The 24,003-nt window shown below is 43.6% G+C and overlaps 1 protein-coding gene across 1 annotated transcript in view; it reads right to left on the minus strand.

Moving 5' to 3' along the window:
• The window catches only part of PLCB1 (phospholipase C beta 1), a gene marked incomplete at its 5' end in the record, with an annotated part of 398,924 nt that extends 378,319 nt beyond the window's left edge, over positions 1 to 20,605 (minus strand). The window contains 2 exons of the mRNA XM_080615239.1: positions 10,059 to 10,136; positions 20,507 to 20,605. Of these exons, the coding sequence (XP_080471365.1) occupies positions 10,059 to 10,136; positions 20,507 to 20,605 (177 nt within the window). The remainder of the gene's footprint in view (positions 1 to 10,058; positions 10,137 to 20,506) is intronic.
• Between the last annotated feature and the right edge of the window lie 3,398 nt (positions 20,606 to 24,003).

The following is a 24,003-nucleotide window of genomic DNA, read 5'->3' on the forward strand; positions in this document are numbered from 1 at the left end:
TGGAAGATGTCCCTGCCCATAGTAGGGGGTTGGAACTAGATGATTTTAAGGTTCTTTCCAACCCAAACCATTCTGTGATTCTATGGTAACGTGCCCTGGAGATTCAGGATTTGAATTCTGGTTCTTCACTAACAGTTTTCTTTTACAATAGGACATCTTGTTCCTCTCACACAAAGCAGAGCACATCTCGGATAAAGGCATGAGTCAGGCTTAAAAAGCAGGCTCAATCTCCACGCTAGAAATTCAGATACTGGAAATTACCTTTCCTGGGATATGAATGAAGACAGAAATCTAAATCCTCTATATCACAGCCCCTACTCCTTCCCCTCCAGCACAAGGGCATGAGGTACAACTTGACATCATTGAGCTACAATGCTATAAGTAGGTCTCAGAGACGAGAACACACCTATTATTGTTTTTTGTTAGTAAGTGAAGGCTGGACAATGACGTCAAGAAGTCACAGTGCACTGGGAAATGTGCCTATGTGGCAAGATTAATTAGGACAAGTAATGAAGATGAACACTCATTTCCTGCCTGGTAAAGAGCCCTAACTCTGAAAAGGTGAAAAAGGAGTTTTGCGTATTGACACATACACGAAGCCCAGGCAGGGGGAAGGCACAGCCTCTGCAGACACAGCCTCCCTTTTTGGGGGTCTGACGTCCTCCAGAGCTAGCGCAGATTCTTAGTACCAAAACTGCTGCCTGTGGAGGGGATGCAGCAACAAAAACATCAGGAGAATGGAAAGCCAGGCTGCAGACAAGAGAGTATACACACCCCTGGCAGAGGCTGCCTGCGGATTTCACAACCCTCCCAATCCAGCAGACTATTTGGAGGAGACTGGTGATGTAAACAGTATCTGCACAGTTAGAAATGCTCAAAAAAACCAGCCAGAGACACACACAGCCTAAATCTCATGATTTGTAACATGAGGTTGTTTGTGTCTTCCCAGTACTGGGATATATAACAAAAGGTGTCATTAAAGTAAAGATAATTCTCTAAGAAAGGATCCTACAGAGCATCTTCTGTCCTTACACACGAACCCCAAATCCATGTTGTACAATGGAGTACGTTGTTATCACTGTACATAAGGAGAAGGGCTTTATTATTTTTGCTCTGTGTGATGCCAGCTGCAAGTGTGCAGAGTTACTGTAAAATACCAAGGGTAGGCATAAAAGCAAAGGAGAGGGAAGCAGGATCAAGTCCCTGTTTTTAATGGTACAAAGCCTTAAAGCAAATACGGCAAGTACTGACATTCGTTACCAGCCAGTTGTATTTGAAGAATTTTCTTCCAACTTCCTAAGTAAAAAGGGAAAAAAAAGAAAGGAACCAAAACTTATAAAACACATTTGTCACATAACACTGATTACTGGTGCACTGCATGTGCTCACACAGGAAGATCACATGGATGGAGACTGCATTAAAGATCATTATTTTCAGTAGACTATCTCTTAAAGGTTAAAACACAAACCTGGAAGCACAGCAGGGAGGAGAAACAGCCAGGATATGAAGCACTAATAGAAGTATCTGAACTGGCAGAGCTTCAGCAGAGGTGGCAATGACAGGCACACCAAGAGATCAGTTATCCTCCCAACGATCAGGAAAGCTCATGTCTGAACTGTGCTAATAATAGGTCAGTCAGCAAAGCAGATGCTGCATCATCAAGCCAGATCTATGTACAAGCTGGAGGCATGAACACAAGAGACTTGTTTAATTAAGGAGGATAAAAGAGACTGAAGCTTGTAACACACCACTGACCACAAGCCCTTCTCGGCTAGAAGACATGAACATCTCCAACACTAAAGCACAGGTGCTGTAGCAGGTTGTACCGGGTGTTTATCAGGCAGTAACAGGCTGTCCCTGCTGCAGCCCTACTCACAGAGGACTTCTCAATTAGACAAAGTCAGGCTAGAAGGGGAAACAGGCATAGGGCAGTAGCAGCCCATTGCTGAGGTACAGCAAATGATGACCAAGAGGCAAGTACACAGGTCTCCCAACTCCAGCTGTTTCCACTGCTGTTAGTTAAGGCGAAGTATCTACTGCTGCATTAAATGACAGTATAACCTGATGAGCAAACTGCAGGAAAATTCATTTGAAGCACTTGAAGGCTTGACAGACACCCACTAAAGAAGTCACTTTAGTGACAAGGGGTGACTTGGCTACAAGTTTTCTTCACCAAGACATTCAAGCTGAAAATTGCAACAACAAAACAATTTCCAGCAGCCAGAGCATAAAATTCTCTTCTACAAAACATCAAGTTTCCATTTTTTTGTAACATATACCATTAATAGCTACCTACAGCCAAAGCTTACCAAGCCTTAGCCCATCAAAACAAAAGATAACCTAAAACCTCATATTTATGGGAAAGTCACAACCCACGTTCAATCAGACAGCAAGGACCATATTCCTGCACACCACAGATGATGTTAGGCCTGTTCTCAGTACCTGAGAATTCAACAGTGCCTAAATCTGGCTGACTCCAGAATCATCCTCCCTGTTTGAAGTTGTTTGGCTTCCTCATCGTAGAAACTAGACAAGCATTGTGGATTGAACTCAAACCTCATTTTCTATTCCTGCCTCCCTCACAACAATAGGGGAGATATTTAGTAGTGGGAAATGCTTATTAGAGATCTTCTGTGTTTGATGTAGTACCACTTCCCTAATGGGCCTTGAACAATTTCCATGTTTTGAAAGCATAGAGATTTCCTTTTAAAAATTAAATCAGCAGTCTGATGGGAAGTTGACCTCCATGAAATATTTCCTCCTATTTTTACTATCTCTGGCAATCCCCTACTACTTTCCCTGTCTTCTTGTATTCCGCTCACATCCCGATTTTTGGTTGTGAAAAAACATGAGATGCAACTTTCAGGTGACCATTAACTGTTGCCAGGCTGACTCCCCTACCACGCTGACTGTTGATCTAGAAATTTAAGCTCAAAGAGGGGAGATTAAGATGAGACATTAGGAAGAAGTTCTTCCCTGTGAGTGTGCTGAAGCGCTCACACAGGGTGCTCAAAGAAGCTGTGGTTGCCCCATCCCTGGCAGTGTTCAAGGCCAAGTTGGATGGGGCTTGGAGCAACTTGCTCTAGTGGAAGGTGTCCTGCCGGTGGCAGGGGGCTGGAACTGGAGGAGGTTTAAGGTCCCTTCCAACCCAAACCAGTCTGATTCTGTTTTCTCACTTCAAAACACAGCACACTCTATGGTAAAAGCCAGCAAGGAGATGTTGGTTTTCAATGAAAAAGTCACTGGCACACAGTTTCCAGCATGAACCCATCACCTTCACAGGACCTTCTTCCCTTTCAAGAGCCTGAAACTCCTCACCCCATAAATATCCAAATGAAATATAGCAAGAGCCCCTACCTTCAAAAATTGGAGGCAATTACCTGCAGCTTCTAATTCAGTTCACACGTGCAGTAAATGGATAAAGGAATAGTGCCACATAAAGGAGCAATTCTTGAGCACCGTCATTCCTAGAATGAATTGAACTTTCACTTCAGCAGGAAAGGATTATAATCTGATACCAAAAGGGTCCTTCTGACAAGAAACTCTCCTAGCTTTACTATTATTTCTTTTCATGCCTGTTTGACATTAGAGAATGTGCATATGTAAAGTATACATAACTTCTTTACAGAAGTCCCTGAAGAAGCACCACAAGCACTAGAGCACTGAGGACACAAGTCATCTAAAACAGTATTTGCTACTAATGAACAAAAGAGCCCCCCACTACATAAAGACCTAAATATAAAAGTCTTGTTTAGTGCCTGGTAGAATGCCAGTGTGGTGTATGGACCTGAGTCATTCTGACTCCTGTGCTTTGCAGCTAAAGCAAAGGCAAATCCATTAGGATGGCAAAGCCGTGAGACAGAAGCCCATGTATCAAATATTCATTATCAAATAGAATTAACAATGAATGACGCTGATTGTTGAAATGCTGGAGATGCTAGGAAAATGCAGAAAAGTGGATTCATCATTGCATATGTTAAAATAATCCCTTATGTGGAGAGACAGGCACCATCTTCTGTCATTCAGTTAATGATATTTATGATGTCAGTTTTTCAAAGGGTCTAGTTATTTACCTGGGTGGTTTTTTTTCCTTTTACATGCCAAAAAGAAGTGGAAACACATTTTTAATGATGCATTTCTTGGATGTTTTCAGCAGTGACATACATCACTGAGTATAACCCTGCTCTTGAATGAATTAAGCCAAATAGATGGGGTTTGGAGCAGGTCTTCTTAAACTCAGTGCTATTAAACGTTCCATTCTCTTCATTAAATGATTAGGCGTATTTTCAATACTGATATATTAACTTCGGCCTTTACTGTGTGCTTGTCAAATGTACTGCAAAACCTATACGGATATAATGAAAAGATCTTTGACCCATAGGGCAGTACAAATATTGACTCAATATTTTTAAAGCCCTGATTCAAAACAGACACAAAAGAACTCTCTGAAATAACACAGCCAAAATCCCCAGCAGCTGGAAAAATGCCACATCATCTTTCATTTGGATGAGGGCAATGGGGTTGCCAAAGAACTTAAAAACACGCTGAAGCTATGCCTAATCTACAGAAATATCTACAGCCCTTAGGCTCCACTTCATGCAGTCACTCTGTGGTCTGTGTTGGGTTTTCAGGCCCAAAGAAACTTATGATCAACTCAGGACACAAGAAGGGAAAGGACCTTCCAGGTCAGACAAATCCACTCCTCCGTTATCATTAGGAACTACTTTATGCAGTCTTCTGAAATGGGAAAGCTCCAGCTCAAGGTACAGTTATTACTGCTACAGGCTCTTGTAGCAAGCTCAGGTTCTGTGGCAGAGCTACAGTGTATTTGTACCACTTCTGTCAGTGATGTTCACACATAAAAACAGGCCTAGCCCCATAAGAGGATAAACTACCCCCATTACCAAAAAGATCTTCAGATCCAGTCTCTCTGCCTTTAGATATCCTCAGACTGTCAGTCTGAGGAAGCCAGAGCTGGGGGAAATAGCTGTCCATAGGTACTTCAGTGCTGCTGTGGTCTCATCACCCCACCTTCTCTCAAATACACTTAAAAGCTTGAGGTATGACTTGTGCAAGCTGGCCTCTGAAGCAGGGACTGCTTCTGGCTAAATTATCCATTTGGACTCTGCTGCTGCTCTAATTGCAAATGGCACAGGACGGAAGCTTCAGCCACACACCCCCTCCCATGGAGTAAGTATCACCTCAACACTTACAGTAGTTTCTTAACACAGACTTCCTTTGGATCATCATCTGTTTGCAACATTTCTGTACAAGGCATTAGAAACCCCAGTTGACTCCCCGGGACAGGACACTTAATGGTTAGCTTCAACACACTGTTAGGTGATCTCTTTTCATGGTGCTGGGGATGAGACTGAGTCTGCATCCCATGTTTTCAGCATGCTGCCATGTCAATCTTTAAAAATAAAGAGGAATATATCAGGAGGTGCTACTCAGATGCAAAGGACAGCATATTGTGCCACCTTCAGACTTCTAAAAACCCAAATGGCTCCACCACAAAAGCAATTAGTTGCTTTTCTTCTTTTACTGTCTCTTCATCAGTGTCAGAACAGCACTGAGTCGATGGCTGTTTTCTAACATCCATTTCATTGTGTAACATAACTTCCAGCTAAAGGATGCAAGAATAATAATGTGCAAACTGTCTGACAATACACATTTCCTCTCCTACTCTGCCTATGCATCCGTTGATGTATTTATTCATAGACAGAACTCACAGTCTGTCCCTGGCTTGGCTTTGCTTGCTAGGCTGAACACACCAAGTGCTTCCAACATCTTCTCATCTCCCAACAAATGCTTTTGATTATCTCTTCTTTTTGGTCTAGTTGACTTTTTCTTCACCTGGTCATATTTTGATTTCTCTTTCTCCAATGCTCATGACCAGAATAAGAACAAGGGGAAGAAATGACATTGCATTTGAAAAGAAGTAGTAGCAAGGAATTGAGATCTGTTGTAGTCAGGTCATAAAAACGTGACAGTGAATATTGTCTGGTTTTGCTATAGTTAAGAAACATTAAGAAACAGTAAAATATGTAACATACACCAGCTTGTCACATTAATTATTTTTTCCTTTTTAGAACCCACATTGAGAATCATTCAAGTAATATTATGAAATCAGCCACACTCTGCATACAGATGAAGCAAATATTCCAGAACCTTCAACAACAAAAGGATTTCATCCTGAAAAATACAATGAAAATCAGATGCTGCCCTGTCGTCTGTTTAAAACAAGTTTTTCACATCCTTTTGGTTATCAGAAAAGAGCAAAATGCTTTATTATGGAGGATTATCTTTACTGGTGACGGCAAAATATACTCAAATAAGCAAAATACACAGTAAGCATGTTGAAATGTGGGATACCACATTATTCTTAGCACATTGTAAGACTGGAGTTTGAATGAACTTGCTCAGCAGACCTTCACTGCAGCAATGACCATACTAGGCTGTGAAGTGAACACAACCAAAGAGAAAGATTTGGTCAGAAGAACCTGTGTGCATTCTCATCCTAGGCTGCTGTTTGCTCTGCTGATAATGTCATTCAAAGAGGAGTCTGATCAACCACTCTGTAATACAGCTCTTGCTGATGGCAAAAGCAGCTGTGCTGGACTTGAGGACACTGCAGGACACATCTGAGCCATCCCAAACATAAGCAAACGGTCAAATGACACATGGTCATGAAGAAATGAGCATGGCGTAGGTGTACTTATTTTGCATTGGAGAAGTCTAGAGCAGTTAGTTTGCCTTCCCTGTAAGCAGTCAGATGGCAACCCCACTGCAAAGGAGGCTTCCAGGGTTTCTTCCCCTCTCCAGCTTGCCTCCTTTCCAAGTTCTGTTCCTGCTGTCAGAAGTAAGTGATGAGAAGATGGCTCCACTAAGCCTGGCTGCCACTGGGTGGTGAGGCACTGGCACAGCCTGCCCAGAGAAGCTGTGGCTGTCTCATCCCTGGCAGTGTTCAAGGCCAGGTTGGACAGGGCTTGGAGCAACCTGCTCTAGTGGAAGGTGTCCCTGCCCATGGCAGGGGTTGGAACTGGATGAGCTTTGAGGTCCCTGTCAACCCAAACCATTCTATGATACTATGATCATTACAGTCTTTCATGTGTGGTGTAAGTGGCATGCATCTTCATGGGGCTGAAACTACAAACATAAGATGATTGAATAGGAGCATATGGCTCCTGCAAGCAACCTGTGAAAGCTGCTACTAACTTATTTAACAGAAAGCTACAGGGGACAGCAAGACAAGAGCCCACATTGGTCACATATATAAAACATCTTGGTAAAAATAACTTGATTGGCAGCCTCGTTGACCCATCAACTCCAGCATTTGACCTGTTCAGCTCCAGCATCATCCAGACCCACCAGTTGGGCTGCAAATCCAAAAGGATTGCTGGTTCCTGGAGAACTACAAGATGGGGTCAGTGACACTGATGGAGGGCTGCATTGAACATACTGCTTTATCAGGAACTTGGAGCTCAGACTGCACAAAGAACAACCCAAATGACTGGCCAGATAACACTGCTAGAAAGCAGACATTATATATTACTTCCTTTTCTCTACAAGACAGAAGAAACAGAAAAGGAAGAGAACAAAAGAACACTGCAAGAAGCAGCTCAACCAGCCAACAAGTTAAAGAAAGCTGCAGAGCCACAACCACCAGTTCCCTAAGCTAAATAAAATATAGCACAGGGAAGTGGGGTGTGTGTGGGGGGGTGTGTTTTAGTTTCCCCACAGTGATTCATGTAATTTTTGTATAACTTCACTGCTAAAGCAAGAGCAACCAACAGAGCCAGATTCCTAATGTAAAAGCCATACCATTACCCAGGCAGTAATTTACTGCTTTGCACAGTGTCTGGCAAACAGGACAGTCCAATGGCTGGAAAGATGCTACTCATGCCTCATCTTCACACCTGCTACAAGTCAGCTCCTAGTAAATGTGACTGACCAGGACGCTTCTCAGTTCATCAGTTTGTTTAGCAAGTTCTGCCTTTCCAGATGCTGAAAACAACAGGTCCTGGTTATGACAAAAGCAATTGCTCAAAAGAAATAACTAGGAGAAAAAAAGAGAAAGTGAACACATAGAGGTTGTATCCCGAATTATTTCTTCAAGCAGTTACACTGTCATCACAGGAGCACTTTACGCAAACAGAAGGAAATTAAGAGAACTTCATACATAACCTCCTTTTTAAATATATTTGTTGTTTCACAATAAACATGAACCCAACCATTGCCTGCGAAAGCAGAAAGTGGCATTTTCTTCCCAGTCCTTGCAGTATCAGCACCCTAATAGAAATCTATTTACTTTCTTTAAATAGACACTGCTCGGATGGGAGTTAGAAACAAGCTTCACCTGCTTGTCATGAATTATTAACCAGAAAAAAACCCTTTTGTTGCCCTTTCCAGAGGCTTGATTTGCAAGTTGAAAAATCAAACTGACACTTATGTCTCTTGTACAAATATCCAACCTTTTAACAAATGCTCTGAGCCTTAGAAATCCATTTTTTTTCCTGAATATGAGAACAATTCTATAAATAGCTATCCTTCACAGAACTGCTTCAAGACATTGTTTTTACAGACAACAGTAGGAAACTGAAGAAGGTCTTAGTGCCAAACATATTAAAAGTGAAATAAACTCTCCAATCAACTGTGGGTTTCCATTTATTATTTCAAGGATTGCTGGTATTTTTCGGCTTATACAATTAGTTTATGGAAGGGAAGGAACAAAGGGGATGACTGCACAGTGTTCTGGCATAGCTATTCCAGTCACAGCCTTCCAACTTCCTCACTTAGCTTCCCATTTAACAGCTCTGGACTGCCAATGGATGAACCCACTATCACATATCACAACCTTGCACAAGCACAAACAAAGACAAGATTATTATTGAAACTCCATGATAGGATTTCCAGATACACTGACTCAAAACTGTGCTCCATCTCCTCGAAAAAGCAAACACAAAAAAATAAATATGAGCTAATGTAAAAGCAAATTGCCTGTTCAGCCTGCACGTTTAAGGGTTGCTAACTCCTCAAGCCATTTCTGCACTGATATCTAGACATAAAATCAACTCCTGCAGAACAGCTACACAACTCATAAACCAGATTTCCACAGCCAGCATACTGCAAGTACCTATTCAGTCATTTCAGCATATACTCCATCACAAGGCCAAAGCTCAAGCGCCACCAAGTTATAACACTGTTTTCAACAGGGAACCAGTAAAAGCACTTCTGAAATACTTGAAAATCCATCTGCACAAAACTAGGAGGAATTCATTCAGTTCCTAGTTTTGATACAGTGATTTGCTTTAACAATTGCAAATAGATTATTTTCTATTACATGTCTGATATGGTCTATGCAACAAACTGCACCCAGGGTACTAATACTCTTTCACCCCAGCGCAGCTTCATAGTCGCAACATGGAGTGGAGACCATGACAGTGCTGATTTCAGGGGGTGACACGGATGTGAAACTGGAGTAACACAGCGATGAATCAGGCCATGAGCTTTCCTAACAGCTCCCCAGTCATAATAGTGATCTAAGTATACTGGAATGTTTTTAGAAGGGAGTAAGTGTCCAGTAAGGATTAGTAAAAACCCAGTGACAGGTCCCACCAGGCATGGCCAGGGAGCATGCAGCAGCCCAGGAGGAGGAATTCAAAGGGAGCTCTGACCTCTGGAATTCTGGGTCTGCCATGACCTCAGCCAAAATCCTCAGTACACAAAGGCAACACAGAGAAACCACAAGCCAACTACGAACCACAACAGCATCCCAAATGGATCATTGCCTGTAAACTAGGACAATTATAAACTCACTGGCCATCGGATCGTTAACATGGCTGGAAATTACCAAGTCTTCCATCCATCTCTCCATGCTTTGTGCACCAGGGATGAGCCACAGGCCTGTTGCATTTTCTCCCCAGAAGAGCAGAGGAATGTATACTGATGTAATGCTTGTCTGCTGTGCCAGGACTGGCATGCCAAGCCTCCTGGTTCCTGCCCATCAAACCACAGAAAACAAAGAACCATTTTGGAGCAGAAAGCTTTTGTCTTACCTTATTTTGATCTGTCCAGTAAAAGAAAAATCCCTGCGGATCTGTTCTGAGGATAATTGGAGTCACAACAGTGGAGTCCTGGAAGAAAAGGACAAACAAAACATCCATGTAAGCACAGAGAACACATAATTATGCATTAGCTGCTTTGCCACCAATATTAATGAACAGCAACATCCAGAAATTACCCTGAAGGTATCACTAGCAGGATGTCACTAAAAGAATTTAATATCACCTGCCTAATCTCCATTTTTCTGACATAAAATATTTCCATTACTGAGAAGACAGCACTAAGTAACTGCAGACTTGTCAACAAATGGAGTTACTCCAGTAAGCTGGAAGAAGACGAAGTAAAACAGACATAACACATGGTCAAACTACAGCCCATATAGTAAAGTACTATACTTATCAGAAGTCCATTTGATCTCCACCTTGATCCAAATTAACCTTCAGCTATAGGCAAGAGCTAAATGCCTCTAAGCTTTACTTTAACCTACAAAGACTGAATTTTACTAGAAAACCTGGAATAGCATCCACTGCATTAAGACTTTAGTCTTTTAGTAACGGGAGTATATATATTCCACCCTATTTTCACATCAGTTGAAAGCCTGTCTACTCTGGTAGCATCTATAGCTCAGGTCGTTTAAAACCAGGCTCATTTATAAGTACTGTAAGTAAGGCAGCCTGGTTACCTACATATTCATGTCCTCTGACTGACAGCAGGTACCTGACTGGGGAGATACAAGCTCTGCCCAAAGCCTTTTCTGTAGGGGGTGTTCACTACATATCTCACGCTTTGGAATACCCTAGTGCCTAACAGTAACTGACATCAGTGCAGCCCAGTCCTAATAAGATTTATCTGCTCTCTACTATTTGTCATATCATCTGTAAAAACACAATTGTCTCGAGAGCTCTACCTGTTGGCCAAACTCAATTTCAAAGTTATGGAGGGAGCACACAAAGAAGACAGGGAGGCAGAAACTTTGCCTAAGCCTTATCTCCACAGGAACACAGGCTAAACGCACAATTCCCCTTCAAAAATGATGTCTAATTGTATAATCCTATTGAAGTGTTCAAGGTATTTCAGAGATTTAGCATTCACCTATTTCCAAGAAAGCAATATGTGAGGTCAGTCTATACTACTTCAAGGAAAAAATGAGTTCAACAGGTTCAAATCTAAATCAAACATACTTAAGTGTTGGGGCTTTTAAAGTGCAAATAAAGTTGATGGAAGTGACATTATCATGAATAAATAAAAAGTAGCTTATGCAAGTGCCATTTCTGAGGCAAGAAGGAAACACTTGTCTATATAATACCACCAGTACGGTCCTTTATGTCAATAGGCATTCATGAAACAGGGAAGTTGAATCGTAGTTAAGAATCACAGAATCCTAGAATGGTTTGGGTTGGAAGGGACCTTAAAGCTCATCCAGTTCAAATCCCCTGCCACAGGCAAGGACACCTTCCAGTAGAGCAGGTTGCTCCAAGCCCCTTTGTCCAACCTGGCCTTGAGCACTGCCAGGGATGGGGCAGCCACAGCTTCTCTGGGCACCCTGTGCCAGCACCTCAGCACCCTCACAGGGAAGAGCTTCTGCCTAAGAGCTCATCTCAGTCTCCCCTCTGGCAGGTTAAAGCCATTCCCCTTGTCCTGTCCCTACAGGCCCTTGTCCAAAGCCCCTCTCCAGGTTTCTTGTAGCCCCTTTAGGCACCAGGAACCGCTCTGAGATCTCCCCGGAGCCTTCTCTTCTCCACGCTGAACCAGCCCAGCTATCTCAGCCTGTCTCCAGAGCAGAGCTGCTCCAGCCCTCACAGCATCCTTGTGGCCTCCTCTGGACCCACTCGAGCAGGACCACTTCTCTGTTGCGTTGGGAGCCCCAGAGCTGAACACAGTCCCAACGTGCAGCCTCTACGAGACCACCAGAAGCCAACTGACAGCCCCAGCAGCCATCACAGGGGAACAAGTGGATGAATAAAATGGAGTCAAGAATGAAGCATATTTTTATCACAGCACAAGAGAAACATAAATAGAAGAGCAAGCTCTACACTAAGCAGAAATACAAGATGGAACCTTTAAATAAGTATAAAAGTTCTCTTTATAGCTGGAAGATTGGGGCTGTGGATTAACTGTGCCACAGGTTCAGCCACCCAAACAGCCACGTGAGCTTTCAGAGACTGGGAACAAGCACAGCTGAACCCATGCCAGGCAGCACAATGGGAATGTCCCAGGTGGGACTGGAGCTCGTTCACAAAGTACCACTGACCCTCCTTTTCTTCACGACAAGAAAACGGTGTTGCAGCACTTCCCCTAAGAGAGCACACATACAGAATTTGTACCATCTATTTTTCCTGTTTCCTCATAGTTTCTAGCATCTGGTACACCTGAGAGCTGGGCACTGTTTGAGTGCAAGAGGCAAATTTAGTTTTAAAGTAGGGCAGGCCCTGAACAAATGTTGCCTGGCTGCCTACATTCACAAGCTCCTACAGAAGTGTTCTTACATCTCTGCCATTCAAAAAGAGGAAAGAAAAGCTGCTCTGCTGATCTAACTCTCCTTTTTTAGCTTATATCATCATGTTCCATGCAGCCTGTGTGTAAATATGTAAAATGAGGAAAAGATTACTGCCTTTGGATGAGATATACACAACTTCAGGGGGAAAAAAAGAGAAGAAAGTGATGGCAAACAGAGGCATGAAGTGATTATGTCTGGGATTAATCAATTTTGTAGGTTGATCATTTCAAATCCATTGCTTCAACCCAAAAGCAGTTTGGATTTACCTGTGCTGATGACATACAGCTATCAAAGTAATACTTCTGTAGATGTGGGTTGTAAAATGATGACTATAATCAGCCTCAGAAAAGTGGAGGATGATGGGAAAGAGCCTTCAATATGTAAGGCAGTGCCCCAGTCAATGGTGCAAATGACTGTGGGTTATCAGGCTTTAAATGCCACCCATGGGTGCTGTGCCAAGCAGTGGCTTGGTTTCCCACACATTGCTATTGCAAATTCCTTGAACAGAAAGGCTTAGACTGCCCCTAACCCGGCAGTCCCAGCCTGCTGCATGTCACACCAGTCTGTACATCAGTGAATCACTTTCCAAAGGGCTTTTAATTTCACCTTTAAAATCCCCCCATCTTTTTATTTGTTCACTTTAGACCAATTTTCTACTTTCCTCCAATTTCACAGCCCCAAATGAGTAATGTGGTTGTTCTATACTTATTCCATTAAGTTGCCTCCCAATTGGCTCTGCAACCTCAGACCCTGCATTAGCAACATTATTTTCACTTTTAAACAAAGAAGCTTCAAATTTATGCCCACAAAGTGCCACAGAGAACTTTGGGATCCTTACCAACCAGGCTCAGAAGACCAATGGACAAATCCATATTTAAGTGCTTGTTGGGTAACCATTTCAAGGTCTGATTTTAAGCATGGGTCCCCCCTAGACTGCATCTAACATCAGCAGGTAAAAAGGGCCACCTCCATTCGAATACTACTGACCAATACAGACTGTCATACACAACCAAACCGCGAAGAGGGTGGAAACTTTGGCTTAGTTCCTTCCTGACTCTTTGCCCAGGCTTCCTAATCCTCAGAGCACCTCCATGACCAGGCTGTGCATCCAGAAGCCTTCACTGAGGGGGGGATAAAAACCTACATGTACCCTGCCAAAGAGGGCTTGAGCTCTGGTTGAGCAAAGGTATAAGGCTGTGGGCAAAGGTACGGGGAGAGTTCCTACAAAGAGTTTTCTTGCCACCCCACAAGCCAGGGGAATGATAAGCTTGGAGGAGTGGAGAAGGAGCAAAGGAGAAGAAATAACTACAGTTTACATGTGATCAGCAGATATATCAGCTGTTAAATTCCATAATACACGGGGGTTACTCAGACTGGAACTAAGCAGGATTAGCCAGACAATTAGCACTATGAATTTCTTTAGGCTGACAGCTGAACTGTGGGTGACAGGGAAAGAGTACCTGTTCCCCGGGTTTGCAATGGACCCCTGAAATGATCCAGAAGGATAAAGATCTCCTCTTTTACTGAGGGTAGAAGAGCCAAATCAGCCATGTAAAGGAACAGACTGCAAGAGGGAAATGCTGGAGAAGGTGAAATGAGTGCTGGAGGCTGGAAGCAGGACAAATCCAACAAAACTGGAATTGAGTTTACAGGACCCATAAAATGAAAAATCACTTGTTCAACAGGAACATGCATGAAAATACTCTTCACTATTAGAGTGGTTAAACCCTGGAGAAACCCCAGTGATGGCACCACAGGACACAAGTCATCATTCTTCTAATTGAAGACCAACTTCCTGCAAGTTGAAAAGAGCCACCTTGAGCAGACTTACTTCTTAGAAACAGGCTACATCGTCTGATTTCTCAGGATGTCCATATTTTTGGGATAGCTGTAGCCTTACCACATGAATACTTGATTTGTCTGCATGAATCTTTATTTGTTGCAAAGTACATAGTCAAGAAAGAAGGAATAAAGGGGGAATATTAGAGCAAAAGTAGCCAAATGCCAACCAGGAAGATTTTAGTTCTGCCAAAGAATTCTTGCATGATGCTGAGCAAATGATTTGAACCAATCTGTTCATGGGCATAAGTTCTGTATTCTAATTTTGAGGGAATACTGCAATTGTATTTCCACATTTCATTTTCTCATTTTCAGAGATGCTGAGCCCAAAGTCATCTGAAGTCACGGGGGAGGCATCCTGAACATTTGACTGTATGGTGCTAAGCAGCCTGAAAATTAGGTCCAAGGTATCTAATCACAGATTAAAAAATAGGAGCTTTTTATGTTGGTCTCTTTTTTTGGACCTACAACAGCACAACTGGGAACACGTTCTGTTTGATAGCTCCTTGTGAAAATAAGTTTAAAGGTGCTTATGAACCATTTAGTTTATAATAGATAAAAGACTTCATAATGATTAGTTAACTGCATTTCACTACAGCCTTTGTTATAAGATCTTGAGCATTCAGATATTAAAGTGAAGCAAGCATACAGCGCACAAGTTAAATGTGCTGTTACCTTCCCTTTTACAAAGAATTCCTCACTTACAGAGCTGTTTTCTGGTTTCAGTTTCCCCACTATCTCCCAGTGCTCCCAAGGCTCAGACTACAATAACAAGGATGTTATCTGTGACTTCAATGTGTGAAGTCTTCACCAGATCTTGAGGCAGGCAGCTCACCATTCTGCAGGGGATACAAATCTGTTCCCCCCGCCCCAGCTAAAGTTAGCAAGAGCTTTCCAATGGAGTTAATCAAGTTCAGGCTTTCCCCTTCACTAAATGTTAACTGCTGAGACATTTTAAACTCAATCTGATTACCCTCTTATGTTGGAAAGGACCAAAACCACCTCTTAGATAAAACACTGATATTTGTTTACTACATAAAGATTAGCAATAAAGAAAAAGGAACAAAAACTCCAGAATCTTGGATTAACTTCTTCCCTCCAGACTGAAAGCATTCAGAAAAAATAAACTCTCTTCAGTTTATTGTTTTAGCTTTATGCACACAGAACAATGGGCTTTCATTTGTCATGGCCTCAGTAATGAGCTCCAGTGACAGGCTTGGGCAGGGTTTAAACACAAACAAAAAAAGGCAGGGAAAAAAAAACCCCACGTTACTTGAGCATCAACATCTTCAAATCAATTCGGAAGATTTCCAGGTTTTTTTGTTTCTTTGATCTCAGCTGATCCATAATAATGATACTCTGATGTTATATTTACTTGTAAGGTTAAAGGGGATGTAGCTCATACTCTTGATAATCTTCTTTAAAAGACCCTAAACAAATAAAGCCCCAAAACTTTAGATTGCACTCACCAGCGGAGTTTAGCTGTAAGACTAAGGTGTGCTCGAAAAGAAAGGCATTAAAATAGAACTTAAAGGACCTAGGTTCATGTTTGCTGCTAGCTGTAATACGTGGTGAGGTGCTGTAGCCACTAAATAACGCTACTTATCAGGAGGGCTGTTTCACTAACTAAATATTTAGAAAAAGAAATATAGCTATAAAATTGGAATAATGTGCCTCAATTTAGGTAGAGTTTTATTACCTTACTGATATAGTTAACTTGCAAGTAAAAAGTAAACAGTTTAAGGCACAGAGAGACCAGTTAAATTCTTTATGCAAAGTACACATTATCACTAGGGAAGATAAGAAAGCCTTTAAGCAAGAACTGAAAACAAATCTATTTTTGAATATACATCATCATATTAACTTGCTGCAGTGTGCCAACTGCTGCTCTTAGAAAACATGAGTTCAGCTGTGCTCTGGCTGTTGAGCTATTTGCTCACTCAGTTATGTCTATCTTGTTCCCACTGCAGGCCAGAGAAAAATCAAGGGAAAAATGCAGCCAAGGTTGCAGCCCCTTCAGATGTCAGCTCAGTCCTCAGAGAAGTCACCCTTTATGCTCAGGTTTCATTAACCTTCTCAGCTAGCAACACATTCTGCTCCATTAAGTTTAGCCCCCTACAAGGGAGCTTCATCCATGGACCTAATAGCATCCTTTTTATTTATTTATTAAACTGTTTTCAAACTCTCATCAGGAAGAGCTCTTAGAGCCTGGGTTTCACTGCAGCACAGTGGATTAAGTCAGTTCTTTAAGCCCTCCCTCTCTCTCACAGCTATAGCTTCTCTCGAGAAATAAGAGAGTGCAGGGGTTCAAAGACCAGACCAGTACTTAAGAGACTCAGCATCTCCTCCCAGTAGTAAGGTAGAAGTGGTTATAAAGGCTCAACTGAAGACAGCACAAAGAAATACGACTTGAAGCAGCAAGTGCTCAGCCAACTAGCATCTTAAACCAGACACACACATGCATACAAAAACCCCACCTAAGCAACCAGTCGCTTCTAGTTTTCACCTATACAAAGATCAGCTTTTTTGTTCAGTGTCTTGTGAATCCAATCCATGTATCAAGAGCAAGAGTTAATTCTAAAATTTGTTTTCTGACCTGTAATACTGTTATAGAATAAACCAAAACCAGTGTGAGGAAAAGCAGAGTGATAAGACAGCGATCAGCTGTTTGATTTGGTGCTTTATATCCTGATCCAAAACCCGATTCATGAATAGCCTGTAGTAGGCATTGGCTGGTGTAAGTGGTATTACACCCAACCCCATGCACAGAAGTGAAAAGCTGAATATTTTTAATTAATCCTAATGCTGTTACAATTTAGAAACTGAAGATGGTCTGCAGAGGAAATGGAATTTCAAGCCTCCTGAGCTGCTTGCCTTCCACCTGCCTCTGTGTGATCCTAAGCGGTTGATGTAAGCTCTTCCTCTCCTCTTAGCAAAGCTCAGGCAAAGTGTTTCTCATTCAGACTGGATCATCATCACTGGATGAAGTTCACATGTAACAAGTAGCAGACTTCACTGCTGTTCCTCAGAGAGAAGGTCCATCTAACAGCATTAGTACCACACCTAATAAAGCAGCCTTACAGTTACTAACAAGGCACAGAGCTACTAGAAGGCTCACGATGGGAAGCCCATGGGTGGATTGGATTTAAAGCTTGTATCACTTACAGCCTTTGTCAGATTGCTCTGCACACCACGCTGCAGCATCCTTCTAGAAGCTGGCAAATAGTCTTTAACAACTGCTACTCGATACACCACGAAATTCCTTACACGCCTCTGATGCTCTAGTTTAAATCCTTCCAGCATTCCCATTAAAAACCTCCAACACCACTTTTCAGTGGTTTATAACTCAGCTGAAAGAATTTTGCTTTGGGCTGAAACTTGGTACAAGTCATAGGAATTCACAAGAAACACTCTTTGGCTTTCTGAAATGCAAAGCAAAGTCAATGGAGCCATCTTTAAAGAGCAAAACAAAGATGGAGGGCAGTGTACCATGGGGTATGTATGCCTTCGACAGGAACCAATGCTGCCCTAGTGCAGCGGCAATGCAGAACTGAACCTCCATCCTCACTTGGAAACAGTAAATAGGAAATGGTGTGTAACAAACCTCAGTATGAGCCTTGCTTTCCTGAACAGCCCTGTTAGCACAGCCCAACCAAAGTATTCATTATGGTCAATTCTATTTTACTGTTACATTTGGTAATTTACTATTACTCATTACAGCCTATTGTTTCACTACAGAGTTTGTGCATGCCTGTTTACATGACAGACCACAGAGGCTCACATTAATAATCATTGTTGTTTTAAAACCCCTTCAAGCAGATTCATCTGATAGAAAACAAAGACGCTGAAGCAGTTATTGGCTACTCAAAGGCAAACACTTTACAAAGTCACCAAATATGAATCTGTCTGAAGACCTTCTTACAGCCCGAGTGCCAAAGGAGATTTGTTTTCCTTGAAACCTTTGATTTCATGGGGCTTCCACTGCTCAGAAGTGACAAGATAGGGCCAGGGGTGGGAAATGCACACATATACACACAGTGCATGGTGAACAGTGAGTTAATGCTGGTATTCTTCATCACACAGTGTGGCTAAACACACATCAGCTTTCACAAGGTTGCTGCTGAAAGCACACACTAAACACAACAGGTCTCTTCCTCATCTCAGTCACACATTCCAGGTGATATCTGTGTATTGCCCAGTAACACCAACCTGAAAGGCTCATTTTTTTGCCAGAATTCATTCTGTATACACTAGATATTCCATCTTTTATTACTGCAGCCTTTAGGTTTACAACCGAAAAGCTTTTTTCCAATTAGCCTATAGCAGACTGGTTAGGCACTGAATATCCACCGTGCATGGAGAACACCTCCCTCAAATTCTATGTATACAACATGCTGCTGGAGAAATAGCACTTGAACTATTAACTTAAAGCATTGCCTATTGCTTAGACTTACACTCTGGGGACTTAAATCACTGTTAACTTGACCTCTGCATATACCTGTTGAAATTTCTTGGTAGCTTACCAAAAAATCAAACAATACGTGGAATGCCAAGGCTGAGATTATTCTGCCTTTTCCTACACTAAGTAAAATAGCAACTGAAGGAAAACATTTTCCCAGGCAAGTCATTCAAGCTTAGCTCCCAAACATGAAGCCAATGTTTACTACTGCAGAAAAGGTCAGGGTGTTGAGCATATTAAAACTATATTAGTTTATTACTGTAACTATAACTTCACACCACAAGCTGTTCGGTTTTCTGGTGTTCCTTCTCTCCTTGAGAGTGTTTACCACAGGTTTATAGAGGTCAGGCTCACACATTCGGCTGCTGGACAGGCTGAAAGCAATGGCAAAGCAGCGATACGTAACAAGACGAGCAGTTGTTAAGACACATAAACTGCTCTTTCTCCCTCTCACTGCTGTCCCTCCAGTTGCTGCTGGGGATGTCTTTAGCAAAGCCAAATGTGCAGCAAAACTTGAGCTGTGTTAAGGCTCTCAAAACAAGTTATCCTCAACAATTCTCCTGGCATTCAAACTGCCTTCTTTCCCAAGCACTCCTCTAGCACAGCTCGAGCCTCTCTGTGCCCCTCTGTCTCCACTCACTGATCGCAGACAGACTTTTTGGGGCACAACTGAGAAACAGACATACCCAATGTTGTGTTATAAGAGCAAAGCTAGCAGAGAACTCGTCCTGTTTTCCTTCTCAGCAGCACAGCAGGCTTATTTCTGGGCTCTGAGGAAAGGAAAGCTAGACAGAAAAAAGCTACCTTTCTCTGAAACAGTCCTGGGCAGAGTCTGGAAGTGAAGAAACCAATCCCAGCTGCTGAACAGCTGTGCTACCAAAGGTAAAGTGAAAACCACACTTCTCTCCTATGTGAGGCAATACAAGCATAAAGGGTTGGGAAGCAGCAAGTGGTAAAGGGACAGGAGATGTGATTTTGAGGCAAGTCTCATGACCTAACAAGCCGAGAGAAGAAAACCTTCTCTAGAGGAAAGAAAATGAGTGAGGGTACCCAAATAGCAAGCCCTGTGCGAATACATACAGGGCTTGACAACCCCACCACACTGAGAGAGAAGGTGAGAAGTGCAGGAGCCAGAAGGAAGAAGAGAGGCTGGGAGGAGGAAACGAGAGATAGAACAAGACAGATAGGGAACAGGTTGAAACAACTACGCTACGAAGACAGAGATGGCAACGTGCACAATAAAACAAGGGAGGCAGGAGAGTAAGACACTCGCGAAAGGAGCCAGCTCAACACAGCTCGCACCGGCCAAACGAAGTGAGCCCGGGGAACCTTCAGAGAAAGTTTGCGCGGCGGACGGCCGGCGGCTCAACAACAGCCCGGACTCCAGCCGGGGTGGGGGCATCGACCGTCACCGGCCGGCCGCCAACTCCGGCACCGCTCAACTCCCCGCCACCGGCACCTGCCCCCCGCGCCGGCCGCCCCGCGGGCTGGACACCTCCGCTCCCCACCGCCGCTCAGGGCATGGCCGGGCCGGCCGCGGCCCCGGAACCCTCCTGCCCGATCGATGCGACGTGTGCGTTGCATAACCCCGCTGTGTCCCTGCCCCATGTGGGGCACTGCGAGGAGAAGCGGGAGGAGCTACTCACATCGTCCCACTTGACGAATTTGATGCCCTTCTTGAGGGTGTCGGAGACGCAGACGGGCTTGAGCTGGAGAGCGTGCACCCCTGGCTGTGCCCCGGCCATTTGCACCGCATTGACACGCTCCCCCCCGGAGCGGAGAAGCCGCGGGAGGCGGCCGCCTCAGGAGGGACGCCGGGGCGCCGGAAACCGCACAGGGAAGCGAGGCCGGCAGCCGCGCTCGGCGCGCCTGGAACGGGCAGCCAGGCGCTGCCCGTGCGAGAGGCTTCAGTGGCGCCCGCGGAAGGACCTGGCGCGGCAGCGGCCGGGACGAACCATGCAACGGCACATCCTCTATATACGGCGGGCTCGCCACGCACGCACACGCCCGCTCCCTCTCTCACACACACTCACGCACGCACGGGTACGGAGCGACCGGCGCTGCCCGCTCCGCTGCGCTCCCGCCCCTCCTTCCTCCCCGCCCGCCAGGCTCGGCCCCCGAGGTTCCCCCGCGCCGAGGTCAGCGCGCCGCGCCGGCGGCACTGCAGCGCCACCTGCCGGCTGCGGTCAGAGCGGCACTCGCCGCGGGCCCTCAGGCTCCTCTCGCAGTGGGGGGCTGCTGTGAACCCCGAGGGGTTTCGCTTCCCCCGGGGCCACCAGCACCCCGCAGTTTGTCTTCCTCGGAGTACGGTCACGACAAGCCCTCTCAGTGATCCCGAAGCGAGGAGGACAACAAGGAGGCGCTTGGAAATGCACCGAGGGAGAGGCATGCGTGGATCTGCATTGACGCCTGAGAAGGGAGCAACAGTGAGTGCCTATGTGGCTTGTCCTGTACGGCGGTACCTCTCACCAGCGTCAGGCCTCACAAGGGGTGAGTACATGGAATGCCAAGTCCAATTTCAGGGAATAGTTACAGCAAAAGCGGAGCAGAAGGGGAATGCCAATCCTGCAGAATGACGGATGGGATGCCAAAAGAGGAAAGGCTCTTTACGTTAAGACAGTGGCACATACAAATCCCATCAAGGCTTCACACTTTGAATACTCAGATATTGCTTTACCAAAGCTTTTTGCTCTCATAAGATGGACTTCCTCAGAATAAAGACATATGACCTTAGTTCACAAAGCATAAAGATGGCAAAATCTCCTCTCATCCAGCAAAATCCTAAATCCAAGAGTTTTACGGAAAGTTTTTTGAAGAACAAAGTTACATGTGCTCCACAAACGACCTCCCCTCTGCTAGGGCCCCTGTGCAGTCATAGCAGAGATAAAGCATCAGATGACGCAGCACATGAGATTTCTGATTTCTCTGTGGAGGTTTCCAACTGACCCTTATGATTTAGGGGCAGACGGGCACACTTCTACTATCAGCAAAGCAAACGGGGTAGCAAGTAGGTCTTCGAAGACAAATTGATTTTGTTTCAGAGGAACGATATTTCACAAAATATAGGCAAACTGAGTGGGGAGAAGTTTGGGTTTTTTTAATTAAAAAGCTACAAAACTGGCATGTTGGGCTCCCAATTTGCTCTTACTGTTAGTTACAGACTTGTTAAAGCTCTTCTCTGTGCCTCTTCCAACTTCTTCCCCTTCAACAAGAAACTTTTCATTGCCTTCAGTGGGGGCTGGATCTGCTCCTTTCTGACAGTTCATGCAGGCAGCATGTACTTTCCAAGGCCAGTTAATCCATTTAATCTATTTTTTATGCTTATCAACCTTCCATGCAAACATGGGCGTCGCATCAGCCGGGGGAAAGTCTGCACTCTCACTGCTGTGCTTTCATTTCCATGGCTTAAACAATAATGAAGTCTGGGTTTGACTGCACTGACCTAGGTATACAGGATTGCTCTATGACAAGGTAAGGCAGATTTTCAGTATCATTTGCACAGCTGCCTTTGCATCCCAGCATATAGTATTCCAACGAATAAAAATTTAATAATAATAGTAAAATCCCCCAGAAAATAAGAGCAAAGAGCACTGACGCTACAGTTATCCTCAATCCCTTAAGCACATGTATTCACTGCAGGCTATTGAAAGCAGCTGTTCAGAAGATGTAAAATGATCATGGATGGTGGCATCTCTGTGGCGTTTCTCAGCAGGGCCCTAACACATTTTGACCTGGCCAAGTCTTCCTTGCAACCTTTGTTAGGGAATTCAATTGCAATTTGTGATGATACCTCATATACTCCTGGCAATTTGTCAGTCTGAACATGGAAGAGGTGATGCTATAGATCAGTGTAGGCTCCGATACTGGTCTCTGCTATTTCAGATACAAAATATTCTTTGGAGCAATTTTGAGGCTTTTCAGACTTAAGTATCTTAATCTGATGGTATTTGGCTGTGGAGAAACATGCCTTTTCTGTGGCAGATCTCTAATGGATTTTGCATCAAAAGGAAGGAGCAGCACAACAGGAAATGGCATTTTGACTGCGCCTTTTAAACAGCTCTGGAAAGTGCTTCTGATTCAGCCTTTGCTGAAATCCTGGGCTCAGTAAAGTCAGTGGGAATTTCAGTTCACTGTGGAAAGCTAACTCATGTGTTACTGCTATTGCTTAATTAGCATCTGCTCCAGCTAAGAATACATTTCTTGGTACATAGTACATGTTGCAAACGCTTACATTCAGTGCATGGCTAAATTCAAGTGTTCTCTTAAACACTACACCCAGAAAGAATACAAGTACCTTATCATTAGGTGATTGGACCACATCTGGCAAAAGAAAAAACCAGACACCTTTCTCCAAATGTGCAGTAAGCCATATATGAAGTAATATGCATATCTTCTATTTCTTCTTGACTTAGCCCCTTTTAGTTCCAAGAAATTCAGCGGCAGATGTGCTATTAGAACTAGACTCGGCAGTGGGCTAATTCAGGTAGTTATGCAGAGTTGTACATTTTAGATGTGAAACACGCTGGTCTCGTATTGCTGCAGGAATTGATTTCTGGATGCTTTCATTTATGTAGGTTCGAAAATCTCAGCCTAGGCAGTAAAATAATTGCCTTATGTAAACAATACAAGTTACTTGAAGGCAATATCCCTGTAAAGCATTATTCCTTATATAACATGCCTAGGAACCAATATGTCATTCCCAGGGGAATCAGCTGAGTACACAGTCTGTTTTAGATACACAAATGGAAACATATGTAGACAAATAGGGGAAAGAAGCAATAAGTGATTTAAATAAGAGATGGTGTTGACCAAAGTCAGGTCAAATGAAGACACAGCAAGAGCTATACTGGAAGTGTATTATGAGGTGATGTGAGAAAGGCATTAAAATAAAATTTACTCTTTGAAATCTGTTTGCAGAGAAATACATATGAAATATATCTCAATGTCATTTGCTATCCTTAGTTTATTGGTATAGGTCTGCATTTTGAAAAGAAGCAGTGGCCTCAGCCTTGGAAATGCTTCAGTGCAATGATGCACCATACTAAGAGTTAAACATAAGTGGCAGCATTGGCAAGATTTGGGATTAAAGATAAACTCAGCTCCACCAGAAGCATATCAGCCTAACTGCATTTTAAATAGGGCC

The sequence above is a fragment of the Psittacula echo genome (genome assembly GCF_963264785.1).
Source record: "Psittacula echo genome assembly, chromosome: 4".
Taxonomy (NCBI): domain Eukaryota; kingdom Metazoa; phylum Chordata; class Aves; order Psittaciformes; family Psittacidae; genus Psittacula; species Psittacula echo.